Below are 20,313 nucleotides of genomic sequence, written 5' to 3'. Positions count from 1 at the left end.
TCTCTCTCTCATTACAGCTCCTTTTATACACGATTGTCATGCGTAGTCACTGACGTTTTGCTGTCCAGCGCCATCTGTCGGATATTTTGTGAACTTTGTTCTTTTTTTGGTTGTAATAAAACCCCATGTCATTCCAAGCACGTGTGTCATTTTTTACCTCTCTATCTACATCATTCCGTTGTTTATTAAGTTTTCAAATTTATGCTGACTTTCTGATCACCCGGTATATTGTGACATTGATCTACCGTCACTGTGTGATGCTCGTATTGCCAACTTTAGATGGTTGTCATTAAGATCATGCACTTGTAATGTAGCTTCAATAAGTAAATCTTGAAACTAGTCGCCAAAACATGTGTACTGAAATAGTGACAGATTTGTGAAATAAAAGACTTGCTGATCCTAGATTAACAAAATGTTGAATGTGGAAAATAGTTCATTATCATAAGCTGAGTTACTAACTTATTTTACAACAGAAATTTTACCTCCTCTTAATATTGTCTGTAAGGTGGAAAGCTTGCGCGGCACGTACCAGGGTCTGGCCCTCGGCGGACTGGAAGAGGAAGACGTGCGCGCGCACGAAGACGTCGAGCGGGCGCGAGACGTTGCCGGGCCGCATCAGGCGGTCGTAGCGGCACGAGTCGGTGAGGCGGCGCACCAGCTCCACGTGGGAGAGGTCCGCCGACAGCGGCACGCACCTGCGCAACAACACCCACTCACTGCGGTTGCGCGCCGGCACCTGTTGTGCATTTGTGCGCATGCGCAGTCGCAACTTACTAGCTGAGGGGTTGTGCCACAAGAAACCTTTTCCCCATCTTAATGATAAAAAATATATCGGCTCAACCACTTGTTTCTAGTGTGAAACACTAAGATTGACGCGTTTCGGAAGTCAAGCTTCCATCATCAGAATAATAAAAAATAAAAGAACCTGTTAAAACTCGCTAAACTGGAACATGCACCAGGCACAATAAAATTGATAATAAAATTAAAACATCGTGGCTACTTCCCTTGTTGCAGCCGTGTCTTCCAAGGTGCATCTCCACATAGTCGTCAAAATATGAAAAAACTCTAAAATGGTGTCGCCTATGGTAGGCTGTTCCAACCGAGCTCCAGGGAGCCGGAGCACTGCGGAGCGCTCACTGCCGCAGCTCGGACGGAGCCCGCGTGGAGGGAGAAAGCGAACTCACTGCCCCCTGGCCGCATGCAGCCGCAGCTGACGCAATAATCCGTGTTCAATGACAGCTATGACTAGCCGCGGCAGCCCTGTGCCTCTATTGGAGGATACATTTCTATTCATTGAGAGGGATGGTCGTCTGCAGTGTCTTATATGTCAGAAAGTTCAAATGGCTCTGAGCACTATGGGACTTAACAGCTATGGTCATCAGTCTATGTCAGAAAGTACTTAATTCTGCGAAGAGGTACAATATACAACGACATTATACACGTCTTCACGCAGCGCACTACCATCACGTAGAAGGCGTTGCACGCAGATAACTGGAAGCCAGGCTTAAGAACGACATACTAGGAGACGTAAGTTAAAAATGGTTTCGTAATACGGAGGGTATCAAAACATGCAACATAGTTCGTGTTCTGTAATGCGTTTATAATTTTCAGTTGAACGCGAACGGAGAAAACACGACTGAATCTGCAATTCGAGCAAGCTACAGAGTCGCTCTATCATTGCGACGAGTGGCAAGCCGTTTTCGGTGGGACCACTCGTAAAATCGTGCGTGGTAGCAGTAGCAGAATGTTAGTTTCCAAGGGAGGTGCAGGCAATTGAAGGGATTTGCCCGTCGAAGCAAACAATGTCTGGTCGAATCCTGGACGTGGCAGCGGATTTAGAGACACAGCTCATGAAAAAGGCGGAGAGCTTTGTTGCATTTTCGCTAGCGCTTGACGAAAGCACCGACATATCGGACTGTGCTCAGCCTGCAGTCTTTGTGCGTGGTGTCGACATGGAGCTGCAAGTAACTGAAGAACTCCTGGATGTGGTACCACTCGATTACACCGCAACAGGACGTAACACGCGCCGGCTCACAACGGAGCCGACGACCTGGAACAGCCTGGCCTACGGTGTTCAACATCTAACCACATGGCTCTCTCCTCTATCGTCGTAAACCGCCCGTGCGTCTTCGTTGATACCACACATCACGTAGCCAAACACGACACTGAAACGCGAGTGAGCTCACGCGCAAGTAAACAAGGAAGTCACGGAGATGTCTATACAAACAGATAACGTATACATGTTCCAAGAACCTCATGAAATGATGGTATCCTGCGATTTGCTAAAAATGTAGTTACTAAAAGAAACCAGTGAAATGTTTGAAAAAGTTATTTGTATCAACATTTAGCTCTTCATTCAGTGTGTTCTGATTATGCACGCTATGTATCGTAATTTCCAGCTGTTCTAGTAGATCCAGCTTTTTGCCTTTGTCCTCTCTATGTAAAATTACGAGATCCTGATCTATTCCCAACATGGGGTGTCCCGTTTCCCAAGTATGCGCGGCTACAGCTGACTTTTCGAAATTATTAAGCCGGAAAGCATCGCTGTGTTCTTTGTAACGTACTTTAAAGGAGCTACCAGTTTGGCCTACATAGCTTGCCTTGCACGTGTTACACTGAATTTTATAGACCCCAGCTCTATCATATTTATCGCTTTCCTGCTGCAAATTATTTCTTAGTTTAAACCGCAGTGTATTATTGGTCTGAAAATCGGTATCAACTTTAAAAGGTTTGAAAATGTTAGCCACTTTTTGCGAGATATCACCGATGTACGGTATTGTGACTCTCGTAATATTATTTGCGGTATTCTTCCTTGCATTCGCGCGCTGTTTCTGTCGTAATAATTTATTGACAACGTTTTGGTGATATCCGTTAGCTCTGGCTAGTTGTTTCACGATGTTCAGCTCAGTCTTCTTCATTCATAGGGACTCTAAAGGCTCTATCTATCAAAGATCTAAAAGCAGAAAGTTTCTGGCTATTAGGATGGCAGGAATTATTTTGTATCAACAAACACATCAGTCGTGGTTGGTTTCCTAAATATTTTAAAAACATGCCTACCATTTTGTTTCCTAATACTTAGGTCGAGAAATTGAGTTCACCATTTTTCTCTTCTTCCACAGTGAATTCAATTTTACCGTGTGACTCGTTAAATTTATTTACTATTTCTGCAACTTCTTTTTCTTGTCCATCAGTAAGAAGCAGCGTATCATCTACATAGCGTTTGTAACATACAACTTTATCCACGGGATGTTGCGGGTTAACGAGGAGTCTTTTTTCCAAATGATTTATAAAGATGTGTGCTGTTACTTATAATCCGTCTTGATTGATCTATATGTGAGAAGCAATCAGAATTGTAAAGAAGTATTCGCAGTTCAGTTTATAACTGCACTTGTAAATATTATTGTACAAAGTCAAGATCGACGTTCACCGCTGATGCTGAATTAAAGCTAAGTATTTAATTGTATTCCTGTCGACTAACTTTCTAATCACCTAAGATGTTCCAGGTACATCCCGTCAAGTATAGTTCATTGATACTCACGTCTGCCTATGTGATCAACGCGTGCAATTAATGGCCACACCTCGTGATCAGATTAAGAGTCAAATTGCGTGACTCAGCCGGGTCATCCTTTTCCCATGAGGCCCATAGTTCTGCCTCATACATAACACTTTACGTGTGTCCATTGGCTCCTGTGTAAACTCTGCGTGTGACAATTTTTGTCGTTGCACGAAACCTTGCTACTAGATGATGCATGAGACAAAGCGAAAGCGACAGCGTCTATAAAAACTATTCGCACTGTCGCTGAGCGTTGTGCAGAACTCGTGCGACACATTAAACAAAGGGAGCCTGAGAATTCGGCTGTAGCTGAACATTTTCTAAAAAAGTGAATATATTACAATTTGAAAAGACGAGAGCCTTCGTTCATGCACCATATTATTGGAAATTCGTTGTAAAGGAGGTGGCCGAGATTTGAATAAATAGCGACGATATCAGGAGTAACGAGTGGTATGTAGGTAGTAAGGGAAGGCGGCCGGCCTTGGGCATAGAGCGGAAGCAAAGACGGATGCTTGACGCTTGTAGGGAGCCGGGAGTGACATCTTCAAACGTGGCGCTTGCCCCTCGCACCATATGGCATTACTCGGTTCCGCTCTGGGGTCCACAAGAAATACAGCCCCGCAACGAACTTGTGACATCACACTAGCTGCCTTGCCCGAGACACACTGCGGACGCTTAGGATAGCGCGGCGTCCGTAGGAAATCAATACGGCAATGAAAAGATACCCAAATAAGTCCCGGCATATATGCATAATTGATGTATGAGACTTCGAAAGGTCTCTGGACCCATATAGTTTTATTTGATTGAAGCACCTAAGTCTGGGTTTCAGACAGGATCCTCCATTTCCTACGACGCTAGGTGTTATTGCAAACAGCTGGAGATCCTCTGCAATGCTGTTCGAGTTTGGGAGAATACCAAGCGGACGAAGTGTGAATGGGAATATAGATTGAGGAGGGAAGTGTGCTAGGGTAGTCCGTGCAGCTTTGCAAAGCCACTGTGCCAGTGTGGCGTAGCTGCATCCACCTAGTGAGAGGCAGACTCGTTCAGGTCCTGGCCTTGGTACAAATTTTCATTCGTCGGAAAGACACCCACTAAAGGTCTTAACTTTGTCATATGTTATCGAGAGCTTGAATGTATTTAAATGCGCAGTTAGCAATTATTAAACAGTAACCTGCTCGCCGCCGAAGATGGTCGCAGCAACTTGTAAGACCTGTAGTATCACGTCTTGTGGCACCCGGTTCCGTGGCGGGCCGGAGCTGCTGTTAAGTTGTTCCAACTCGACATGCGCCACATCGGCTCCCTCCCTTGGAGGTTCCAGACGCTGCTGTCGCCCATCTAGGAGCGGAACCCACGCCAACCACGGCAGTCTGTGCGTTTTTACTCCCGATGACCATGGCGGAGACAGCTGCCGAAAGCTCGTGTGACGCGGTTTGAAAACCTAGATTTTATTCGGGCATGCCACGGAGGACACAGAAGAGTTTACTTTATTCGCCGACAGATGGCGTTCGTGACTTACCTTGCATAACGGCACTGTCGTGATTGTACGAGTGACATCCGGCCTTGAAATAACTGACAGATTCGTAATAACCACAGCGCTAAAACACTGTGGAGAAACACACACGAGTTTGTCCCGTTAAGAAAGACCTGTTGAATTCTATTTCTTACGAACTAGTCCAGTCATAAATCTCGTGTGATATTCAGAAATTTCGTATTTTCTTTACCAAGCGAAAGTGCGAAACTGCATCGAATACCTGCCGGAAGGCGGGCAAGCCGTCGAAAGTAGGAACTCTGTTACAGTGCGCTCTCGGTCTCATGAACGATCTTGCACAACCATTTTTGAAAAAAAAAGAGGGAATGTACTGGGCCGCTTTAATATATATATATATATATATATATATATATATATATATATATATATATATATATATAGAGGGTGAGTCACCTAACGTTACCGCTGGATATATTTCGTAAACCACATCAAATACTGACGAATCGATTCCACAGACCGAACGTGAGGAGAGGGGCTAGTGTAATTGGTTAATACAAACCATTAAAAAATGCACGGAAGTATGTTTTTAAACACAAACCTACGTTTTTTTTTAAATGGAACCCCGTTAGTTTTGTTAGCACATCTGAACATATAAACAAATACGTAATCAGTGCCGTTTGTTGCATTGTAAAATGTTAATTACATCCGGAGATATTGTAACCTAAAGTTGACGCTTGAGTACCACTCCTCCGCTGTTCGATCGTGTGTATCGGAGAGCACCGAATTACGTAGGGATCCATAGGGAACGGTGATGGACCTTAGGTACAGAAGAGACTGGAACAGCACATTACGTCCACACGCTAACACCTTTTTATTGGTCTTTTTCACTGACGCACATGTACATTACCATGAGGGGTGAGGTAAACGTACACACGTGGTTTCCGTTTTCAATTACGGAGTGGAATAGAGTGTGTCCCACTGGAAACGCCTCGACGTATGTGGTATCAGCATGATGGTGCACCTGCACATTCCGCAATTAACACTAGGCTGACCCTTGACAGGATGTTCGACGGGCGTTTCATAGGACGTGGAGGACGCATAAATTGGCCAGCCCGTTCTCCTGACCTTACACCTCTGGATTTCTTTCTGTGGGGAACGTTAAAGGAGAATGTGTACCGTGATGTGCCTACAACCCCAGAGAATATGAAACAACGTATTGTGGCAGCCTGCGGCGACATTACACCAGATGTACTGCGGCGTGTACGACATTCATTACGCCAGAGATTGCAATTGTGTGCAGCAAATGATGGCCACTACATTGAACATCTATTGGCCTGACATGTCGGGACACACTCTATTCCACTCCGTAATTCAAAACGGAAACCACGTGTGTACGTGTACCTCACCTCTCATGGTAATGTACATGTGCGTCAGTGAAAAAGACCAATAAAAAGGTGTTAGCATGTGGACGTAATGTGCTGTTCCAGTCTCTTCTGTACCTAAGGTCCATCACCGTTCCCTTTGGATCCCTACGTAATTCGGTGCTCTCCGATACGCACGATCGAACAGCGGAGGAGTGGTACTCATGCGTCAACTTTAGGTTACAATATCTCCGGATGTAATTAACATTTTACAATGCAACAAACGGCTCTGATTACGTATTTGTTTATATGTTCAGATGTGCTAACAAAACTAACGGGGTTCCATTTAAAAAAAACGAAGGTTTGTGTTAAAAAACATGCTTCCGTGCATTTTTTAATGGTTTGTATTAACTAATTACACTAGCCCCTTTCCTCATGTTCGGTCTGTGGAATCGATTCGTCAGTATTTGAAGTGGTTTACGAAATATATCCAGCGGTAATGTTAGATGACTCACCCTGTATAGCAGAAATGTGTGAAAAGTGAAGTGACTGGACAACGGCTATTAAACAGGCATGGAGATGGGCTTTCAAAGATTGTTTCGTAAAAATTGTCACTATGGAATAAACAACATTCCCTTCTTTACAATTATGTTTGTATAGGGCTGTACTCTTGATTTGATCTGCTCGTGTAACTTAAAACGCAGCGCATTAGCTTGTGAGACAGGGAGGCGACCAGAACCAGATCGAATCCACGCTGTAGATTAAAGACCTTTTGGACTGGCACACCGGCCAACATTACTTTGGATTTTAGCTGGTTTCCCACTCTCCTTTACCTGAAAGTAATCTCTGGCATGCCGAGTGACAAAATGTACACCCCCTGTCCAAAAATTAAGTACCGTAACTTATTAACTACTCGGTGGAAATGAATGAAAATGCGGGAGTACGTCGCCTGCGGTCTCCCAATCATGCACAGAAGGCTAGACCTCACGTTCATTGAGGTCAGAGTCACTATAGTGCCAAATGGGGCTGGCGCCGCAACACGAGGCGGTTGAAGAAACGGGAAAAGACAGTGTGTGTTAATCAGCGAGCAGTTACGGATCACTGTGATGGTATTCTTCTTTACAACGTGGCTCGGAGACAACATTCGGTTGATTTCACACGGGGAAGAATTATCGGGAAACTGGAAGGAGAGGAGGTGGTAGACAACCTTTAGCCACAGCAGCAGATACCGCTATATTGCTTAACAGACAAGAAGGGACCTACGCCAAACAGCGATCGCAATTACCAACAACATTTAACATGAGTGCAAGGCACGCAATCTCACGCTCCACAGTGGTGGAGAGGAGGCGGGTGGGTAGCTTTTTTGCCCGACAACCAGTAAATTTTGTTCCGTTGACACGCTTACATCGGCGGCAGCGTTTGCGATGGTGCCACGAGCATAGGGACTGGATCAACGAGGAGGGGGCTAGCGTGCTCTTCTCGGATGAGAGCAATTCATTGTCAGTGTTGTTTTTGGACGTACCCCACTGGCGAGATGTGCCATTAACATTGTCGAAGATGGTCCAGATGTTATGGTGTGGGAGACATAATGTTGCAGGGGCGTACTGACCTCCAAATCTTTGAACACGGTACATTGGCACTATACTACTTCCCCATGTGCGTCTTTTCAGGCGAGGATTATGGCCTGACTTAAATTTTTAAGGATAACAGTGCGCGACTGCATCGAACAGAGCAGGTGAAGAACCACTGGAATGAGGGAGAGGACATTCGGATACTTGGAGAGCAGTCTGCCCCGATAGCTGAGTGATGCCGGCACGGTAGCTCAGCGTGTTCGGTAAGGGGGCTGCGTGCTCTCTGTAATAATAAATAAATAAATAAATAAAAAACTGAGTCAAGGAATCAACGATCAGCTTGAACGGATGTCTTGTGACGTCCGCCCAGACCAAACGCAACGAACTATATCGAACACACACACGCACGCACAAAAGTGGTCAGCATGACGGATTGCCGTCCTACAGGCCCGAGTTCGATTCCAGGTTGGGTCGGAGATTTTCTCCGGTCAGAGACTGGCTGTTGTGTTGTCTTCATTGTCATTTCATCCCCATCCGGCGCGCAGGTCGCCCAGTGTGGCGTCGACTGCAATAAGACCTGCACCAAGGCGGCCGGACCTGCCCCGCAAGGGGCCTCCCGGCCAATGACGCCAAACGCTCATATCCATTTTCCACTTGGAGAGCATAGTCGGCGAATGGACTGGCCTGCACTTTCGAGCGAGTTAAATCCCGTGGAGCACATGTGGGATGCGTTGAGCAGATGATTCTAGCAGATCGACAAGCAAAAGGACTACCCATCACTTGTCAACCACGCTCGTGGAGGAATGGGACTCCCTACCAGAGCTAGTCCTTACCAAACTTGTGCCCACCTAGGGACCACGTTGCAGAGCATACACTGTCGTCCGTGATCACACCCTACCAAGAACCGTGTTCCGCCGTTTGTGATGTCCAGGGAACCATATCATGAATCGCGGTGACTTCAGTATAATTATTGTGTTTGAATAATAGCGTCATTTCTCTTCGTCTGATTGCGTTTTTCCTCCAGCCAACTTTGGTACTACATTGTAGCAGTTCTTCCTGTTGTAAGTGTATTGTCTTATCACTGGCTTGGTTGCGGAGTATCTTTGCGAGCGGCCGCGTTTTTTGCAGAGTTGAGCACGGCGCACGGAGCTGTTATGTTGTGCAGTCGGTAGCTCTACAAGTAAAAGGCATTGTTATGGAAGTTCAAGTGTTGCTACAAGTGCTATTACAGTGAAATAGTGAGATATGAAAGTGGATTTAGTGGAAAGCGCGCAAAGAAGTAATTAAATATGAGCAGTGCCGTCGATAACGCTTTTTGAGAGTATCCGCCCGTTTGCGTGTTGTACCTTATACCAGTCATCCGCGCCGTGTTCGGCCTCCTGCAATGAACTAATGTGAATCAGTAAAAATAGTTAACACAAAGGAGTGCAATCAAGTGCCAGTATCTTGCAGCGAGGGTGAGTGTGGTGTCACTGCCAGACACCACACTTGCTAGGTGGTAGCTTAAATCGGCCGCGGTCCATTAGTACATGTCGGACCCGCGTGTCGCCACTGTGTGATCGCAGACCGAGCGCCACCACACGGCAGGTCTCGAAAGACGTACGAGAACTCGCCCCAGTTGTACGACGACGTTGCTAGCGACTATACTGACGAAGCCTTTGCTCTCATTTGCCGAGAGACAGTTAGAATAGCCTTCAGCTAAGTTAATGGCTACGACTTAGCAAGGCGCCAATTGTATCAGTGCATGTATCTTACGAGTCTCATTTGTATAGTCAAGAGAGATGTACCAAAGGAAGCATTAAAAGTTAAGTATATTCCAAAGCTATGTATTTTCTTTATAGCAGTCATAACTTATCCTGTTCCAGACTTGACGCCAGTCGGCGTGTGTGTACGCGTGCCTTTCGGCTTCCTCCTCAGTGTGGCGTGACTAGCTTGTTACGCCACAACAGTGAGAACGTGCGTTCGGTCATCGCGTTTGCGCATCATCAACAATCAACCGCGCCGCGACGGTTACGCGCACACTCGTACAAGTGAGAACAGAGAACTGAAACTTCAACTTTATGAACAGTGTTATATTATTACAAGTGTCAAGGAGGACTGGCACCAGATATCTGTGTATGCGTGACGAGCGTAAGAACTTTCGTTCGATTATTCGGCTTCCGCATAATCAAGTATCACCCGCGCCGTGTTCGGTTACGCGTACGCTCGTCCAGCTGATATTGTGGTCAGAAAATCATCAAAAATGTTAATTGGCATACACACTTATGACAGAATGTAAACAGTGCAACCTGCGATTTTCTTATAGTCTCAGAATATAGTTGTTCATACCAGATGTAGGACAGTGTTGTCTTTGATGTTGAGTGTCTTCCCTAACCCGCTTGCATACTTAGATACATAATATCAGACAAGCCAGCAGCAGTGTGGAGCAGAACAATACGACGGACGCGGGAGTATCAGGTACGTGGTGTGGACAGGGCACACAGTCAAGAAACGGCAAGTGAGAAACAGTTTAACGGACCCCCGCCATTAGTACCCCCGGGCGTATTACGCTATGGAAGATGTGGAGGGTAATCGGCTGTGACCTTTCAAAGGAACCGACACCGCATTTTCCTTAATCGATTCAGCGAAAACCTGTAAGAAAAAATGGCTCTGAGCACTATGGGACTTAACAGCTGTGGTCGTCAGTCCCCTAGAACTTAGAACTATTTAAACCTAACTAACCTAAGGACATCACACACATCCATGCCCGAAGCAGGATTCGAACCTACGAGAAAACCTGTACGAGCCGTACGGGAATTTGAACCATCGTCCTCCCGAGTGCGAGTCTAGTGTGCAAGCCACTGAGCCACCTTGCTCGGTTCCGCGTGCATATATGTTGTTTAATAGGTCACAGTACGGAATTACAGGGTGTTTCAAAAATGACCGGTATATATGAAACGGCAATAAAAACTAAACGAGCAGCGATAGAAATACACCGTTTGTTGCAATATGCTTGGGACAACAGTACATTTTCAGGCAGACAAACTTTCGAAATTACAGTAGTTACAATTTTCAACAACAGATGGCGCTGCGGTCTGGGAAACTCTATAGTACGATATTTTCCACATATCCACCATGCGTAGCAATAATATGGCGTAGTCTCTGAATGAAATTACCCGAAACCTTTGACAACGTGTCTGGCGGAATGGCTTCACATGCAGATGAGGTGTACTGCTTCAGCTGTTCAATTGTTTCTGGATTCTGACGGTACACCTGGTCTTTCAAGTGTCCCCACAGAAAGAAGTCACAGGGGTTCAAGTCTGGCGAATAGGGAGGCCAACCCACGCCGCCTCCTGTATGTTTCGGATAGCCCAAAGCAATCACACGATCATCGAAATATTCATTCAGGAAATTAAAGACGTCGGCCGTGCGATGTGGCCGGGCACCAACTTGCATAAACCACGAGGTGTTCGCAGTGTCGTCTAAGGCAGTTTGTACCGCCACAAATTCACGAAGAATGTCCGGATAGCGTGATGCAGTAATCGTTTCGGATCTGAAAAATGGGCCAATGATTCCTTTGGAAGAAATGGTGTCCCAGACCAGTACTTTTTGAGGATGCAGGGACGATGGGACTGCAACATGGGGCTTTTCGGTTCCCCATATGCGCCAGTTCTGTTTATTGACGAAGCCGTCCAGGTAAAAATAAGCTTCGTCAGTAAACCAAATGCTGCCCACATGCATATCGCCGTCATCAATCCTGTGCACTATATCGTTAGCGAATGTCTCTCGTGCAGCAATGGTAGCGGCGCTGAGGGGTTGCCGCGTTTGAATTTTGTATGGATAGAGGTGTAAACTCTGGCGCATGAGACGATACGTGGACGTTGGCGTCATTTGGACCGCAGCTGCAACACGGCGAACGGAAACCCGAGGCCGCTGTTGGATCACCTGCTGCACTAGCTGCGCGTTGCCCTCTGTGGTTGCCGTACGCGGTCGCCCTACCTTTCCAGCACGTTCATCCGTCACGTTCCCAGTCCGTTGAAATTTTGCAAACAGATCCTTTATTGTATCGCTTTTCGGTCCTTTGGTTACATTAAACCTCCGTTGAAAACTTCGTCTTGTTGCAACAACACTGTGTTCTAGGCGGTGGAATTCCAACACCAGAAAAATCCTCTGTTCTAAGGAATAAACCATGTTGTCTACAGCACACTTGCACGTTGTGAACAGCACACGCTTACAGCAGAAAGACGATGTACAGAATGGCGCACCCACAGACTGCGTTGTCTTCTATATCTTTCACATCACTTGCAGCGCCATCTGTTGTTGAAAATTGTAACTACTGTAATTTCGAAAGTTTGTCCGCCTGAAAATGTACTGTTGTACATATTGCAACAAACGGTGTATTTCTATCGCTGCTCGTTTAGTTTTTATTGCCGTTTCAAATATACCGGTCATTTTTGAAACACCCTGTATATAGAAGCCTTCTGGAAACACCGCGTCAACCGAACGCCGCTGTCTGCTGCCTTTTTGACCACATGCACGAAGAGAGCAGGCTAGATGTAACACGATCGGTGCTTGTGGAAACCATGTTGATTCCTACACACGACTTGTTCGTTCTCCAGAAATGTCATCATACGTGGGCACAATTTGTGTTCCGCAATTATACAAGAAATCGACGTCGGTAATACGAGAATGTTATTCGGCCTTTTCCCAGCCACGTGGCACATTTCTTTGTTCTGGCGACCCTCAATTCTGCAATGTTAGTCATATGTGTATTGACGTATGTCTTACCTGTAATTTGAAATTAATTTCATTTACGTGTATTGTTTTTGCAAATGTTTTCCAAAGGTCAGAGAGTATCATTCCATCTATATTACTTATTTGCTAATACGTTGACGAGGGTTCATAAAGCGAGGGAAAGCGTTTTATCTTTGTAATGAATAACTTACGTGTCTTTGGATTCGGCTGTAGGCGCTTGCGATGGTAAGGCTACTGAAGTCGTATTTACAGGCTGTAGCTGTATGGGAGGCGTCCACATGACGAAGGACGTCGTCGTGTTGATCGTTGGGGCCGAGTTCGATGTTTCGACGCGGTCGCGGCCTGGCGTAGGTATCGCGTTGTGAGAGTCAGGCCCACCTTCCTGGACTACTGGAGCCGACTGGCGTCTGGGCGTCTCAGCTGCCGTAGCTGGGCTAGTGGGAGCGGGCGAGTTGGTCGGTCGGTGGGTCGACTGGTTGGTGGTGGCGGCCGCTGCCGTGGGCCTGACTTGGTCGGGGGAGGCGGTCGTGTCTGGTCGCGCGGCGGCCGCCGCTGTGCCGGCTTCCAGCAGCTGCGCTGGGCTCGCCGTCGTTGCCGCCGCCAGCAGCAGCAGCACCAGCAACCTGCAACACCGCGTCGTTTATAATTTTGGATAACGTTATTGTGAACAGCGGTCTGTCAGTAAAGTAAAAGTAGCAAACAACAGTCTCAAACCCACAGTCATCGATCATAATTATGTTTGGTTTCGCCGTCTAGTAGCAGGCGATCTTCAGATAATGCACCATCCGGCTGACGATGATGATGCTTGGAACAGCGTCACCATCATCAGCCTGCTGGTGCATTATCTGAAAACGACCTACTACTAGACGCCGAAACCGGTCATAATCCTGATCAGTGACAGTGGATCGAGACTTTTTTGCTAGTTTTACTGGACCGTTTGTTCCGGAGTCTGGTAAAGTCGCAGAAAACAAAATTTCGGGACAGTGTCCTAACTAACGCACGTTCAGTCTGACGTTCCACTGCTGTTAATTCCTAATCAGAATAATAAATAGACGAATAGAAAGAAAAAAACTCTACCCATTTACGGTAACTAGTGCCAAACGGCAAACTTTAACTTTGCACGCTCCCCTTCTGCTTACCTCTTCCCCTTTTTTTGCTTAGCCCTTACTCCATCCTTTCCCCCATCCACCCTTGTTAATCTCAGATTTTTCAATGCGTCAATGAAGCAAATCTGTAGTGTACTCGCTTTTAAACTAGTAGCTTCATCATCATGTACGAGTGGAGTTCAAACAGTACGATACACTTTATTGTGACAGCCCAAGTAACTTTTGTTTAGACGTTGTGAGGGTACTGGTGTGTAGTATCTGTAAGTGGTTGTTCTTTGGAGGGCGACAGTGCCCAGTGGCGCAGAGAGTCGCAAGCAGAGGCAGTTGTTGAGAGGCTGTGGAAGGTGTGGGCTGCGTGAGCCAAAGGCGGTTGCGTTGCGAAGGATTTATCGCTATGTTTAATAGTAGTGGCACACAGTTTGAATAATAGTGTGTTTATGTTTGTGCAGTGTGATAAAGGAAATAAATTAAATTTTACCAGCTCTTAATGCGTCTCCATCAGTTAGTACCACACCATTGCATTTAACAATGAACGAAGTCTCGATATACACGGTCAACTAAAACAAGAGGAATGTAACATAATAATCATTAATTAACCCATATAATCTCCAAGGAGACGGGAGCTTATAACTTGAAGTGTCTGTTGTATCGGACATGTCCGACAGAACAGACACATATATCTATATACAAGCAAGGACAGCTCTAGATATTTCTAGTGCGGGTCGCTATATCTTCTGAACCCATGCGGGAGTTAACAAATGCTGTGAGCTGTTTAGCTAATGGATGAGGCTGCTACTTTCGCGTGACATGCTGAGAATTTGGGGCGGACAGTAAGCGTGTCCGGATGGCTGAGACAGTTAAGGCAGCCGCTATAGGGAAGAGGAGCATCCGGGTTTTGAGTCCTGGCGCCACAAATTTTCAACCTTCACCATTGATTCAATGCCTGTATGCGGCTGAAGTCATGATTTATCTAATATTGCAAGTAGCTTTTATCCAATGCTGCACTACACTTCAAAGTGACACAGATACAAGACAGTACTCGTATTTTTTCAACGTCTCCGTCAAGTCTGTCTATACAACGATCGGAACATTCTGGTAATAGTCGCTAGACAACATAAATCCGCTTCTTGGCCACAGAGCCAGTCGAGAACCGCTGTGTGAACGACCTCGTCATTTCTATCGCACACTGTGTTGCACCCGTTATTCGTACTGTAGTAGACCTGTTTCTGCAAGAGAGAAATGTGCTTTCTTCTGACAATGCGCCACTGCAGTTGCAGAACAGCGTGGGACGATATGAGTAACGTACTTTCTGGAGACCGACCGAGGTGGAGAAGTGTTCAGCACACTGTACTCGCATTCGGCAGGACGACGGTTCTAACACTCGTCCGGCCATCCTGATTTAAGCTTTCCGTGGTTTCCCTCAGTCGCTTCAGGCAAATTCTGGAATGATTCCTTTGAAAGAGCACGGCTGACTTGCTTCCCCATCCTTCTCTTATATGCTGGGACCGATGACCTCGTTGTTTGGTTTCCTCCCCCAAATCAACCAACCAACCAACTTTCTGAAGCACATGTTTACACTAGCTACAGAGTGTGCGGCAACAATCCGCCTGCTCTCTGTGGCCGGTCGCACCTCTGGCCTATGCAGCCAGCTTCCCTGTAAATAACTGCAGTTTTGGTTCAAATGGCTCTGAGCACTATGGGACTTAACCACTGAGGTCATCAGTCCCCTAGAACTTAGAACTACTTAAACCTAACTAACCTAAGGACATCACACACATCCATGCCCGAGGCAGGATTCGAACCTGCGACCGTAGTGGTCGCGCAGTTCCAGACTGTAGCGCCTAGAACCGCTCGGCCACCCCGGCTGCTGTTTTAGTAGAGTACCTAAGTATTGATATTTTTCCGATTTTCTGTGGTACAGAGTTCCTAAAAGTGTGTACAGAATGACGTGTTTTGTCAGCATAAGAAAATGTTATAAGATCGACACACACTTAAAATGCATTATGTTGGAAAGGAAAGAGACAATAGTTTGCCAATTTCAGCGATGAACATCTGCACGGAAAAATCTGAAGTAGCATAATGTGCTCTGAGATAAATTAAATGAACTTTTTTTCTTATTAATCAGTTGTCAATGTTTATATAGCATCATAAAATACAGCTGTTGAAATTCGGCAGCATACACACTGCTTCACGATACTTCCATTTGCTCACAAATTTATTAGGCCTATAGAAACATAGACGAATGACATTTGTTTTAATCATGTACCGAGTATTAAGCTAGAAAATCTGCTTTGGTCTCATGCGTGAAACACATGCCTTAATTTACTCGTGAAGTGGCTAGCTTTCTGCTTGCGTTGCTACCTAATTGCACGTCCCGCGCGCAATCTGGTAAAAACATGGCGGCCATAGGCCGATTGACCACTCTCTCCCTATATAGGCACTCTAACAAGGGAACCTCCCCATCGCACCCCCCTCAGATTTAGTTATAATTTGGAACAGTGGATAGGCCTTGAAAAACTGAAAACAGATCAATCGAGAAAGCAGGAAGAAGTTGTGTGGAACTATGAAAAAAATAAGCAAAATATACAAACTGAGTAGTCTATGGGCAACATCAAGGATACTCTGAACACAAGAGCGCCGTGGTTCCGTGGTTAGCGTGAGCGGCTGCGGAGCGAGAGGTCCTTCGAAAGTTTACTTTCTTTTTTTTCGCAAAGTTATGATCTGTCCGTTCGTTCATTGACGTCTCTGTTCACTGTAATAAGTTTAGTGTCTGTGTTTTGCGATCGCACCGCAAAACCGTGCGATTAGTAGACGAAAGGACGTGCCTCTCCAATGGGAACCGAAAACATTTGATCGCAAGGTCATAGGTCAACCGATTCCTCCACAGGAAAACACGTCTGATATATTCTATACGACACTGGTGACGGCATGTGCGTCACATGACAGGAATATGTTGTCGACCCACCTAACTTGCACACTTGGCGAATGGGTAAAAAGATTCTTCTACCTTGCCCGATTTAGGTTTTCTTGTGAATGTGATAATCACTCCCAAAAAAGTGATGAAAACATAAGAGTGTGTCACATAAACTGCAACAAATGAATGCAACAGTTTCACAGTCGCACAGTTTTCTCTGTGCTCTGTCAAAACATAAGTTTTTAACGTTTTCAAATTTTTCTGTGTGTAGACCGTCAAATCCTGTATATGTAAGCAAATCTGAACATGTCCAGGAATTTTGGAGAGCGAAGTTGATTATGTGTGGGTGCCTGAACCCTGATAATTGTCTGAAAATAAAAAATTAAAATTTTCAGTCGACGGAAGATTTGAACTAAGGACCTCTCGCTCTGCAGCTGCTCACGGTAACCACAGCACCACAGCGTACCAGAACTAACGCAACCCTAAATGTCACCTATCTTGCACAAGGACTACTCAGTTTGTATATTTTGCTTATTATTTCATAGTTCCACACAACTTCTTCCTGTTTTCTCGATTGATCTATGTTCAGTTTTTCAAGGCCCATCCACTGTGCCAACTTATAACTAAATCTGAGGGGGGGGGGGGGTGCGATGGGGAGGTTCCCTTGTAAGTAGCGAGAGCCGGGCGCATGCTAGTAGTGTACTGGAAGCGCGGCAAATGCCACAGAGCGGCGGGCTCTGAGTGATGGGCCAGCCGGTCCGTAGGTTGCTGTTTAGCCGGCAGATGGCGGGAAGGGCATCACATCGGAATTAATACCTCGCACCCCTACAGATTTTGGTGAGCGTAGGCAGTCAGTTTGAAATTTGCACTGAGTCATTCGCCTTGGCTGGAACAGCAATTCGTCCGTGCAGGCTCATCCTGTAACTTGAGCAATTCTCTGGAGCATTTTTCCTATTTCTTCTGAGAAACATCACATTGGACGTTGCGCCGAAGAGCAGGTGGTGCTTATCATTGACTGTAGTGTCTTAAAATTGTACCCTGGCAGTGTTCTGCAAATTTCCATGTATGTGTGACTAATCGGACGCCTTTCTGTTGTAGTCTTTTCGGAGTGTGCAAATCATGTTGAACTATGTGCATGATATTCTAGAGAAGTGATGTCACCTTCAGGGCACCTTGTGATTGTGGATACATGCTCTCAGATTCCACTGGCCGATACTTGCATGTAAGGGGGTTGACAAAGCTGTCAGTCAGTCCTATCAAAGTTTAACTGTGTTGTTCCAAATTGCCTCATGTTCAAGAGACAGGGTGAACGTGCATTTGGTTGAGACTGATAGTGATAATTTGTCGTTTACCGAGTTTGCACTTAGCCTGGGACTGTAGTAAAGTGAGCCATGTACCGATGTGTATGACACTGATGAAAGATTGATTTGTGTGTGGCTGCATTAGCGCATGCTATGCTTCTGTGAATTGTAATTAAATATGTTATTGGTTTTCCTGTAACGTTGGTTTTCTGACAGCCGGGTTGGTTGAACTGGAGTTAAGTCGTTCACATGTCAGTATCCCTACAGCCAGTTACGGCGCACTAACTTCAAAGAGTTTCTGAACTTAAGCTTATTTGGTTTAGAAAGAAAACATTGGATCATTTTAAATTTGTAAAGTTGTTGGTTTTAATGCTTAAAGTAAAGGAAACTTGGGCAATCTAGAACTTCAGTGATTATTCTAAATCTCTTGGATGATGGTAATTTTTTAATGGTTTTTGGTTCGAATGTTTAAGGGAAAGGAAATGTGCGGTGATCAAGAATTTCAGTAATTATCTTTAAATATTTTCAATGGTGTTCAGTTTTTGTTAGAAGGTTATTGGTTCTGATGTTTAAAAAAAAATTGAAATTTGCGATGTTTAGAACTTCAGTCAACATTCTAAAAAAATTGCATGATTTTCATGTTTTAAAGAATATTGGTTTTAATGTTTTAAATAAATAAAGTATGAATTTTCTGTAGAACTGTATATGTTTGCATAAACTAAGTAAACCAATATGTTCTGCTAATGTGCTCAGCCTCTTATTACACCAGAACCATTGTGTTCTAACTTGACCAGTTCCAAAGGTTACCTTCCCCTTTCGAATCCTTAAGAGAAAGTCCCAATTACCTAAAGGCTAAGTGAGGTTAATATGCCTTTGTCGTGTGAAAGGTGTGAAAGAAGTGTGAAGCAATGCAACGGTCCTACTGGAAAGATTTTATGTGACCTACGCAAATCGGCGCACTTCCTGCTTCAGACCTGAGTAGTCATGACTCACATGAAACGGTTCTGAGCAACTAGTGCACGTGTGATGCAGTGTTTGTGAGAGCAGACAGACACATAACTTACTACTGTTGAAGGGTACCGCGGAGAACGTCCCGAGTTCGACGCATAGTTCTCCATCAACAGTGTCAATCTCCACAGCTTAAAACAGCGCGAAAAGATTTTAATATTTAACTCATGATTGTACACAACCTAGTGATTATAAAAACGGGATGTTGAAAAAAGTACTCCATATTTTGAGAGGTGTTAGTACGAACCAAAATAAGAAAAAAGTTCAGTAAACAAGCACTCTAAAATGCATATCGCAAGAGCAATGAGGACTTGTTCATCTTCACTACTGTCGAACACATCTCTTCTGCTGCAAAAATCTTTGCTATCACGAACGACCTACAGAATTCAGTAAACAAATGAGGGAACATTCCTCTGTTATTGCCCATGGATAAACAACCGCCAAGCCCGCGTCTTGTAGGACTATACTGAAAAATGTGCAGAATGCGGGCATCATGTGCAAAGATAAAAGTACTATGTAAAAGCATTTCACAGACTTACACGACTGAGACTGGTTCTGTTAGAACTAATATACGAAGGAAGGGGGTATTAAAAATCAACGCATTTCGAGGTAAGAGACAAAATAAGTGCCTCACAGTGGCCTATGGAAAGGAGAAACGCAATCAGAGAACGATCAAAGCGAAATTGGAGGAAAAAGAAGGAATATAAAATAATACTTTTTTATCAGAATAGGAATGTATTGTTGCATGTTCTTTAGAGTTCCTCCAAACAGTGGTATCAGGGAAGTCTACTCTGAGCCTATAAAGAGAATACGACATCGAAGGACAGGCTTCTTTGTGAGTTATAGGAGATTGTTCCCCGTCATGTGGTCCTTCACATCTAACTTACATTGTTTGTTAAAGTTTACCTTTTTTATATTGTAATAGAACAAATGAGGGAGATTACTGAAATATTTAACCTCGATATTAAAGAAGAAATGCCTTCTCAGGATTACAAGAAACCTGTAGGAATTTCAAATCAGCGTGTTTGGACCAACATTCTAACTGCATTCGTGACGATAATTGTTTGAGCCTTAGGACGTGTACCATTTCGCTCAGCCCGATGATAAGCATCAAGCATACTACGCCGGCGAAGGTGATAATCAATATGAGTATACATACAAGAAATAAATAGGGAGAAGGAGGGACGATGGTGAATTACTAGAATGTATGAAAGCATCGTAATGCAGACAGGGTTCCTGAACGTAACATATTTACGACAGAGAGAAAGAGAGGTAA

The 20,313-nt window shown here is 44.9% G+C and overlaps 1 protein-coding gene across 1 annotated transcript in view; it reads right to left on the bottom strand.

Moving 5' to 3' along the window:
- The window catches only part of LOC126234555 (pH-sensitive chloride channel 2-like), a 279,036-nt gene that overhangs the window by 67,576 nt on the left and 191,147 nt on the right, over window positions 1-20,313 (bottom strand). The window contains exons 2-3 of the mRNA XM_049943255.1: window positions 12,900-13,331; window positions 530-695 (exon numbers count right to left, since the gene is read on the bottom strand). Coding sequence (XP_049799212.1) covers window positions 530-695; window positions 12,900-13,331 — 598 coding nt within the window. The remainder of the gene's footprint in view (window positions 1-529; window positions 696-12,899; window positions 13,332-20,313) is intronic.

The sequence above is a fragment of the Schistocerca nitens genome, chromosome 2, assembly GCF_023898315.1.
Source record: "Schistocerca nitens isolate TAMUIC-IGC-003100 chromosome 2, iqSchNite1.1, whole genome shotgun sequence".
Lineage (NCBI taxonomy): Eukaryota > Metazoa > Arthropoda > Insecta > Orthoptera > Acrididae > Schistocerca > Schistocerca nitens.
This window is presented reverse-complemented; position numbering and strand designations above follow the sequence as displayed.